The following is a 9703-nucleotide window of genomic DNA, read 5'->3' as shown; positions in this document are numbered from 1 at the left end:
CATAATAACGCTGCATGTAGTCAGAATACTGCTCTGATGTGGCGAGTATTTTCACAGGTGGAGAGAGGCAAAGAGTTTGCGTGGAGCGTTTCGGTCCAGTGGTTTTCCGGACATCATGTGAGGGGGCGTTTCCTCTCTCAGGTCACGGTTCTCTTTATAGTCCATCAGACCCCCGTAACACCCCCGACACACAGCGTGATATTTATCACTGCCGCCGATCACCTCCACCTGACAATAAGAAATAAAGAGACGATGTGGCGGGGGATTTCAGGATGAGGATTTGAAACTGGTTACTTCTGCAATGAAAGCGCAAACATTGAACAGGCCAGATTATTTTAGGAAACAGATGTGAGGATTTCCCCAAAACAATTCTTCAAATATTTATTCCACAGTTGTGTAGTGGGTGTGCATCGCGATTGTAGTGGGAGTCGCGGTGTTGTGTAGTGTAATGCTTGGCGTCGTCGTGGTGTTGTGTAGTGTGTGTGATTGTAGTGTAGTGCGTGTGCGGTGTTGTGTAGTGTGTAGCTAGCGTGCTTGATTGTAGTGTATTAGCGTGTGTGTGGTGTAGTGTGAGTCGCGGTGTAGTGTAGTGCGTGTGTGCGGTGTAGTGTGAGTGCGGTGTAGTGTAGTGTGATGTGCGGTGTAGTGTGAGTCGCGGTGTAGTCGCGAGTCGTCGCGGTGTGAGTGCGGTGTAGTGTAGTGTGTGCGGTGTAGTGCGTGTGGTGTAGTGCGTGTGCGTGCGGTGTAGTGTAGTGCGTGTGTGCGGTGTAGTGTGAGTGCGGTGTAGTGCGTATGTGCGGTGTAGTGTGAGTGCGGTGTAGTGTATTGCGTGTGTGCGGTGTAGTGTGAGTGCGGTGTAGTGTATTGCGTGTGTGCGGTGTAGTGTGAGTGCGTGTGTGCGGTGTAGTGTACGGGCGGTGTAGTGCGTGTGCGTGTGGTGTAGTGCGTGTGCGGTGTAGTGTGTGCAGTGTGGTGTAGTGCGTGTGGTGTAGTGTAGTGCGTGTGTGCGGTGTAGTGTGAGTGCGGTGTAGTGTAGTGTGAGTGCAGTGTAGTGCGTGCGGTGTAGTGTAGTGCGTGTGGTGTAGTGTGTGCAGTGTGGTGTAGTGCGTGTGTGCGGTGTAGTGTAGTGCGTGCGTGCGGTGTAGTGCGTGCGTGCGGTGTAGTGCATTGCGTGTGTGCGGTGTAGTGTGAGTGCGGTGTAGTGTGGTGTGTGCGGTGTAGTGTACGGGCGGTGTAGTGCGTGTGGTGTAGTGCGTGTGCGGTGTAGTGCATTGCGTGTGTGCGGTGTAGTGTGAGTGCGGTGTAGTGTGAGTGCGTGTGTGCGGTGTAGTGTAGTGTGTGCGGTGTAGTGTACGGGCGGTGTAGTGCGTGTGGTGTAGTGCGTGTGCGGTGTAGTGTGTGCAGTGTGGTGTAGTGCGTGCGTGTGGTGTAGTGTAGTGCGTGTGTGCGGTGTAGTGTGAGTGCGGTGTAGTGTGAGTGCGGTGTAGTGCGTGTGCGTGCGGTGTAGTGTAGTGCGTGTGCGTGCGGTGTAGTGTGTGCAGTGTGGTGTAGTGCGTGCGTGCGGTGTAGTGTAGTGCGTGCGGTGTAGTGCGTGTGTGCGGTGTAGTGTAGTGTGTGCAGTGTGGTGTAGTGCGTGCGTGCGGTGTAGTGTAGTGCGTGCGGTGTAGTGCGTGCGTGCGGTGTAGTGCGTGTGTGCGGTGTAGTGTAGTGCGTGCGGTGTAGTGTAGTGCGTGCGTGCGTGCGGTGTAGTGTAGTGCGTGTGTGCGGTGTAGTGTATTGCGTGTGTGCGGTGTAGTGTGAGTGCGGTGTAGTGTGAGTGCGTGTGCGGTGTAGTGTGAGTGCGTGTGCGGTGTAGTGTAGTGTGTGCGGTGTAGTGCGTGTGCGTGCGGTGTGGTGTAGTGCGTGCGGTGTGGTGCGTGTGTGCGGTGTAGTGTAGTGCGTGTGTGCGGTGTAGTGTAGTGCGTGTGTGCGGTGTAGTGCGTGTGCGGTGTAGTGCGTGTGCGGTGTAGGGTAGTGTGTGTGCAGTGCTTGTAGTGTGTGCGGGATTATATCGGGTCAGTTGGGGGCACTCTCTGCAGAAAATAAATAATAATAATATAATAAATTAATAAACACTTGTTTGATCTGAATAAAATCAGTGTCATTTTAAAGTTTACAATCTGAACTTTACAATTCAATTCAGCTGATCCGACCAATTCTTAAATAATATTTTATAATTTACTGACAAATAACAACCGTTTCTTGTCATTATTTTATCATCACAATAATTATATTCTGAGTGGGTAAAAACAAAGATGAGATAGTCATGTGTTAGATATCATTATAAAGTTCTCAATTAGTAGCAATGAGCAAATGTGTTTCAGTTCAAACTGCAGTGAATATTAAATCCCCACAGACACACAAAAATATAATATAAGTGTCAGGTTTTCCTTAATACGTCTCGAAACATTACTTCCCGACATATAACAATGACATATCATAATTTACAGCGGATTATCCGATTCAAACGAGCCCAAACAGAACATGATATGATTAGCAGATCCTCAAAGAGTGAGCATGGAAAGATGATGCACAAGAGGGCGCTCAACATGCGATGTGCACGCTTATGCTGAGGTGTGTCTTGCGTTTACACATGTTCAAGAACTTTGTGTAAACACACATCCACATACTGCATGTGTTCATCTGAAGGATTGTGATGCTCCTCAACACTTAAGATTTCTGTATTTTATAGTTTAATACATTCATTTTTTAAATGGCAGGTCACTTTTGACTGGGAAAACAAGTGTAACAAAGTGAAATAAAACCAATAAAATATTAGAAAATGGTCCAGTTTGTTTTTTTTGGCGTGTTTTCAGATATCTGAACAAAGTCGAGGAATTTTATTCCAACTGAAGTAAAGAAAGGTCAAAATGACCAGAACACAACATTAGGGTTAAAAGGGATGATTCAACTACAATATGCTCGAACACAAAATTAGACATTTTTAAACATCCTTCAAGAAGAGATTTGAGAGCCACAAAACCAATTTTCCACTCTGTATATTCAAACTGGCCACATTCACAACCAACAGTGTCATTTGATGAGGTTACGTTCCTCAAAGCGATCATGTGATCTCAAAATTAGAGAAAACAGCACACAAATATGGACCACTTTTTTGGCGCTAGCGGTGGCATGTGTGTGAGTAAATGTCAGAGAACTTCAGTCTGATATTCTCATCCTCACCTCTTTCTCTGCCCCGAGTCTTTTGGTATAAGCGGCTTCTTTGAAGCACTGCATGCAGACGGCATTCAGTTTGACCACACTCTCCGCAAGAGGCACCAGATTCAGGATGTTACCAAAGGCCTGTGTGAAAACAAGGGGTCAAAGGTCATCAACAATGGTCAGTGATAACCAAATGGTACGGCCAGTCTGCACTTGGATGCATTTTTGTATACAGAACACGGTTTTTAATAGTTCTAGGTTATCCATAACCGTGGGAACCCTGTCCTTAAGACAGAATGACATTATATGATATATACACCCCAAGAGCAAAACACCCTCGTGCTGGCGGTACCTTTCTCTGGAAGGTGCCATCAAGAGCTGCAACAATGATGGTTTTTCCTATGTTGGCCATTTCCTCACAGAACTCAACGGTGTCAGGGAACTACAAAACCACAAGAGCTGCATTATTCATCAAATAAACAAAATATAAAGAGCCAGATTTGATCCAGAGACAACAGCACTGATATATGTATAGAACTGGATCTCTGATGCAACGATAAATTGCCATCAGGAGGTGAAGCCACCGGAAGTGTTCGCATGACCATCTTAATATTCCCAAACTCTCAGAGCATCAGTGACTGACGCCCCCGTTTTACCATCTCTGACCGGTGTGTACGACAGTTGCATTTGCCCTCTAGTGACAGTCATATTTCATTTGCTTGATATAGGATTCATAATGAGGGGGAAGATATATGCAGATCGTGATGTCAGAGCATCACCTGTCCCGGTGTTCAGTCTATCAGGGCAGCACAACATTCACCAAAGGAAGAGGGAAGCGGTCCACGAGGCGTAATAAAAGTAGGAAAAGCTGGAATATCTGCTTGTTTAGGGTGACAACACGTCCTCCGAAAGGGACTTTAAAAAAGTGAGACCGGGATTTCTAAACTGCCTTAAATGATCGGGATTTGCTTGTTTTCATATTGAAGTGCACTCTGTAGTCAGTTTAATTTTAAACAGCTTTACGTGCCTCCCTCAATCTCTGCTTGTGTGATAGAGAGCTCTTATTCAAGTGACCGTGAGAACAAGGCACTTAATGAACACACAGAACAAGTAACTCTGAACAAACACTTGCATGATCACATCTAAACATGTCTGTTTGTATCTTACCTCAGTTTCAGTGAACTTGTTTATATTCAGCTGATCTGTTCACCGATTAAGCATTTTTAGTGGTGGATACGGTTTAATATACATAACTCACTCGGCTTTCAAGAAACAGAACTTTAAATCAATAATAACATGTCTAGGGATGGTCTGGGTATCTCATTGAGTATTGACGCTGACTATCACACCTGGAGTCGTGAGTTTGAATTCAGGGCGTGCTGAGTGACTCCAGTCAGGTCTCCTTAGCGACCAAATTGGCCCGGTTGCTAGGGAGGGTAGAGTCACATGGGGTAACCTCCTCGTGGTCACTATAATGTGGTTCTCGCTCTTGGTGGGGCGTGTGGTGAGTTGTGTGTGGATGCTGCGGAGAATAGCGTGAAGCCTCCACACGCGCTACGTCTCCAAGGTAACGAGCTCAACAAGTCACATGATAAGATGTGCGGATTGACTGTCTCAGATGCGGAGGCAACTAAGATTCATCCTCCGCCACCCGGATTTGAGTCACTACACCACCATGAGGACTTACAGCACATTGGGAATTCCAAATTGGGAGAAAAAGGAGAGAAAATCCAAAAAATAATCAAAACACAGACATGTCTAGGAAGTTGTATGGATGTACATGCAGATTTCTGATATAAAATCTGTGATTTTGGTGAAGGTTTACTACTTGAAATTAGATGATTTCCTATTAGGTCAATAGGGACATTGGAATGTTTGGGAATAGCAATATGGTGACACAGTGGCTTCACTGATATGTCATGAGCACTCCAGTTTTACACACACACGTTGTGTTTCCATGTTTTATGGGGACTTTCCATAGACATAATGGTTTTTATACTGTACAAACTTTATATTCTATCCCCTAAACCTAACCCTACCCCTAAACCTAACCCTCACAGAAAACTTTCTGCATTTTTACATTTTCAAAAAACATAATTTAGTATGATTTATAAGCTGTTTTCCTCATGGGGACCGACAAAATGTCCCCACAAGGTCAAAAATTTCGGGTTTTACTATCCTTATGGGGACATTTGGTCCCCACAAAGTGATAAATACACGCTCACACACACACACACACACACACACACACACACACACACACACACTCACACTCACACTCACACTCACACTCACACACACACTCACACACACACTCACACACACACTCACACACACACACTCACACACACACTCACACACACACTCACACACTGCATTCTCAATACTTGCTTATTATGAAGTATAGTTTAGGTGATTTTCTACGTACAAACTGTCCCTCATCAATGCCGATGACACACGCCTGTAGAGCCAGAGATTTGATGTCACTCAGCCGGTTTGCTGGAACAGCCTCCATTGTGCTCCTACAGCAGAAACCACACAGACCCATCAGACAACAGCTCTTTACAACACCGACACATGGGAACTGTGTAAAGCAACATCTCACATGTCATGTGTAGCCATTCCCGTCTGAGAGTATCGAGTGTCTTTGGCGTATTTAATGACCAAACAGGAATATTGTGCCACCTGGAATCGGCGGACACGACGAATCAATTCAGTGCTGCAAACAGAGTGAACACAGATGCTCATATTTCATCACTTTAACGACTGTTATGAGAACTGATAAACAACAAACACGGCATGCTTCATGACCGCCATTATAAAGTGTCTGAGTGGACTTCAGGTACAAACTATTTTCGATGACTTTTCCAGTCATATTTATAGACTACACTGAAGAAAACTGGAGTGGGGGTTAACTTAAACCCAGGAAACTATTAATTTAACAAGCCCCATTTTAAAGTTAAGATCCATGCTTCTATAAAAGATGAGGCACCAAGTATTGACGAAGACTGTGATCAAGTAATATCCCTAAAAGTACTTCCAGAACATCAGTAAATTAAAAGATAATGAATCCCCAGGTAATGATGGCTTTACTGGAGAATCTTATAAGGTAATTAAGAGGCTTTAGAGACCTGTAAGCTTCCCACTAACTGTGTGTCATGGTTTTAGTACTTCGATATCTAAACCCAATAAGGATCGATTGCTGCTTGACAAGTGGAGGCCCATAACCTTAATAATGACGTAAACCTGTTGGCTCACATTTCTGCACAGAGAATAAAGTTCTGCTTAGAAACAATCATAGATGATCATCAGTCTGGTTGTATGCTAGGGAGACACGTTAGCAATAACACTCCACCAATGTTAGATTTGATTGACTATGAGATTACCGTTACATTCGAGTCATAGACATGTATAAAGCCTTCGACGTGTGAACACAATCTATTATTGGATTTGTCAATACAAACTTTATACAGTGACTGCAATAGTTCATGGGGAACTACTCTTGATGTAGCATTTCCCGAGGTGTAAAACAGGGAGATCCTGCGGCGCGCTCCTTCCGTTTCTATTACTCATGCAAGCAATGGCCTAACATATATATAATCATTCATGACATTAACATTTTAGGAAATGTTGTCAGCTAGAGGATCTTTTTGAAGGATGAAATCCAGGTAAAACTAATTATAGATTGTCTCAAAGTATTCTCTAAAGCATCAGGACTATTTCTAAATATTAAAAAAATCTTCCCTTTTCCCGCTCAAAGATGAGAGTACTTGTACAACTGATTCTGACAGTATTCCAGTTGAGGAAATAACAAATCGAGGAATCAATATCTGTAAAAATCAGTCGGGAAGAGGACAATACGATTTGCAACCCCTTATCCCAAAAATTACAAATACATTTGGCATGTGCTCATGAGGGATTTGTCACGCAACGGTTCTTTTATCCAAAACTGAAGGTCTATCACGCTCAATATCCTCCGAAAGTATTAGATGTCCCAAACTCATTTATATATAAAAATAAAGATTGTACTTTATATGGAAAGCCTCTATTTAAATCTCTTATGTAAATCACACAATCATGGAGGCCTAAATGTGCTTGATTTCACTCGAATACGATTAAACGTTTTATTAAACATATAGATAAGCTATGGTACTTCATTTAAAATCGGTGGTATAGTTCCTTCTTAAATGTAGAAACTCCCTCTTCATTTATCCAACGTTCACACACAGGCTCTCTTATGTTGGCTTATTCACAAACATTTCATAAAGTTTAAAATAGATGTTGTTAAAGGCCGTCAATATAAAAGATTGCAAATGCAAGAACAGATTTTTTAGAGGTTTGGTTGTCCTGCAACTTTCAGTGAACACTACTGGAATAATCATATCGAGAATATTAATTGGGAATCGATTTGGACGTACAATAACAAATAGTCAAAGTTAGTGAAGTGTACTTTAAAACTATACATTTACCCAACAAACCCATTTCTGAATCTTGTGTATTCTGTAAAACTGGTAAAGAAACTATTTTATATCTTTATGTATTTGTTCAATTCTTTTGGATTGATGTTGAAGGTGTATTTGTTATATTAAGTGGGACTAAAGTTAACATACAGAACAGAGATGTTTTTCTTTATTACGGGAAAATGACAGACAGGAGTCATGTTTTTATATTAAACCTCATATTACATGGCAAGTTTCACACCCATAAATGCAAGAGGTCTGAAAGGAAACCCCAAATTCTCCAAAGCAAAATGAAACATGGCAAGGACTTTCAAGCCATAAAGCTGTCGGGACTATGGACATCTACAATTATCTAAATTCCTCCTTTAATTTGTGTTTAAGTATAATCTCTTTTTATGTATTTCTACTCCTTATTAAGAAGTATGATTTTATTATTCATGTTCTCTGTATTTGTCATGTGATGCAAAAAACAAACAAAAACGACTCGAGGTGAACGAATCATTTGTTTCCTGAGACCAATGCATAACGTTCAGGACGGTCACGTGACAAAAGAACGAACGACTTGGACCAAAAGAGTCGAAAGGGGAATAATTTCAGTTTACTGTACGCGCCTCCATAGATGTCTATGCGCGCCTCTGCGGTTTCACTTTTCACAACGCAAAGCGCATGCGCGGCCATCACAAAGCGAGCGAATCACTCTGAAACTACTCGTTCTTCTGAGTCACATAAAAGAACCGTTCAAAATGAACGAACCGTTCATGAACGACCCATCACTAGTAACCTAAAATGTCTAAATTTTCCATCATGAATATGAGACAATACTATGCTCTATGCCATGCGTTTACTTTTGTTTATTTTTTGTATTTTTAATAGTGTTCTTGCAGTGGTCACACAGAACCAATGTTTCTATTCTGAACAAAAATTACATATCTGGAGAAAAAAAAAAAGAAAGGTATTTTGAAAATGTATCTGGGACCTTAAAGTCTCATTAGCACGGCTATATATTACCAGATGTATTTGGCATATTTTTATTTTATAAACCATTTAAACACTGTTGTATCTTAAATTGTAAATTGTATTCGCGACAGGAACAAATGTTCTTTCGAGCGCGGGCTTGGCGCCATCCGCTTAAACAAAACACAGAATTAACACACGTTTTCATTTTAACTTTTACAGAAAAACATGAATATGCTGATAATGAATATATCCTCACCTTTTTCCTGAAAACATTGGTCCGAAAATAACCTGTTATAATGATAAAAGACGATAATAATGTTATTGTCTAATCACAAAGAATTCAAGATCACAGTTATGTTCCATCACGAGAGAGAGAAAATAAAACCACGTTTATCTGCATTAAATATATCTTAAACATTATGTGAACACATGTACCAAACATGCACTTAAATCTTTCTCGCTTGTCAAATTAAACCAGATTAAGTGTTTATAATCCTTCAGCACACTCACCTGGATTTGTCCTCTAGTTTTCCGTGGAGAATTGGGTAAAATCTTTGCCACATTCAAACAATCCATTTCGTTTGTATTATTTTGTTTTATAAATATTAAAGCACACATAAACACACTCAGACTTTTACAGCAGGATTTTGAATGTCCCGCCGGCGCCGGTTTGTGAATTTATAGCAGCTACAACGTCACATCACTCAAAGAACCAATCAGGCACAAGGATGTGCGCAGCTGCGTTGGCGCACAGATCTATAAAAGGAATTTCTTCTTATCCGAACGCTCTCCTCCACCCAGTATGTTTATAAACCATCACTGACGTCATAGGGGCGTTCATGAAGTGCAAGTCGGCGGGAATGTAAAGTGTGCGCCAGTGCATGAAATTAAATAAGTTAAATTATTTAAAGACACTTAATCATTGACAATGTGTCAGTACGTTTGTGTTTACTGGAATCAGCTGTTTCAAAGGTCCATCTGAATCAACGCGACTGACTGGCGGACCACGAACAAAGATTTGTTTTAATATCAAATGAAGAATGATTCGGTATAAAATGCACAATAATACAGCAGTTATTGCGTAC

General features: G+C 41.9%; 1 protein-coding gene across 1 annotated transcript; it reads right to left on the bottom strand.

Annotated features, from left to right (window-relative positions):
• tk1 (thymidine kinase 1, soluble) lies at window positions 1–9255 on the bottom strand. The gene is made up of 7 exons (XM_052111197.1): window positions 9129–9255; window positions 8875–8906; window positions 5807–5920; window positions 5630–5723; window positions 3554–3643; window positions 3223–3342; window positions 1–228 (listed from the first exon to the last, which is right to left on the bottom strand). Exons 1-7 carry the CDS (start codon window positions 9234–9236, stop codon window positions 52–54), a joined length of 735 nt encoding a protein of 244 aa, XP_051967157.1. The 5' UTR covers window positions 9237–9255; the 3' UTR covers window positions 1–51.
• Between the last annotated feature and the right edge of the window lie 448 nt (window positions 9256–9703).

Source organism: Xyrauchen texanus, chromosome 39 (genome assembly GCF_025860055.1).
Source record: "Xyrauchen texanus isolate HMW12.3.18 chromosome 39, RBS_HiC_50CHRs, whole genome shotgun sequence".
NCBI classification, from domain to species: domain Eukaryota; kingdom Metazoa; phylum Chordata; class Actinopteri; order Cypriniformes; family Catostomidae; genus Xyrauchen; species Xyrauchen texanus.
The sequence above is the reverse complement of the archived record's forward strand: the minus strand, read 5'-3'. Positions and strand labels throughout refer to the sequence as shown.

Bases quoted from the DNA above. Each gene is read 5' to 3' on its own strand.
- tk1 (XM_052111197.1), bottom strand. From the start codon at position 9,236: ATGTGTGCTTTAATATTTATAAAACAAAATAATACAAACGAAATGGAT. The intron at 8,907-9,128 runs GTGAGTGTGCTG...TCATTATAACAG, and splicing joins AAACTAGAGGACAAATCCAG to GTTATTTTCGGACCAATGTT. The intron at 3,644-5,629 runs GTACGTAGAAAA...GTGGTTTTGTAG, and splicing joins GCATTGATGAGGGACAGTTT to TTCCCTGACACCGTTGAGTT.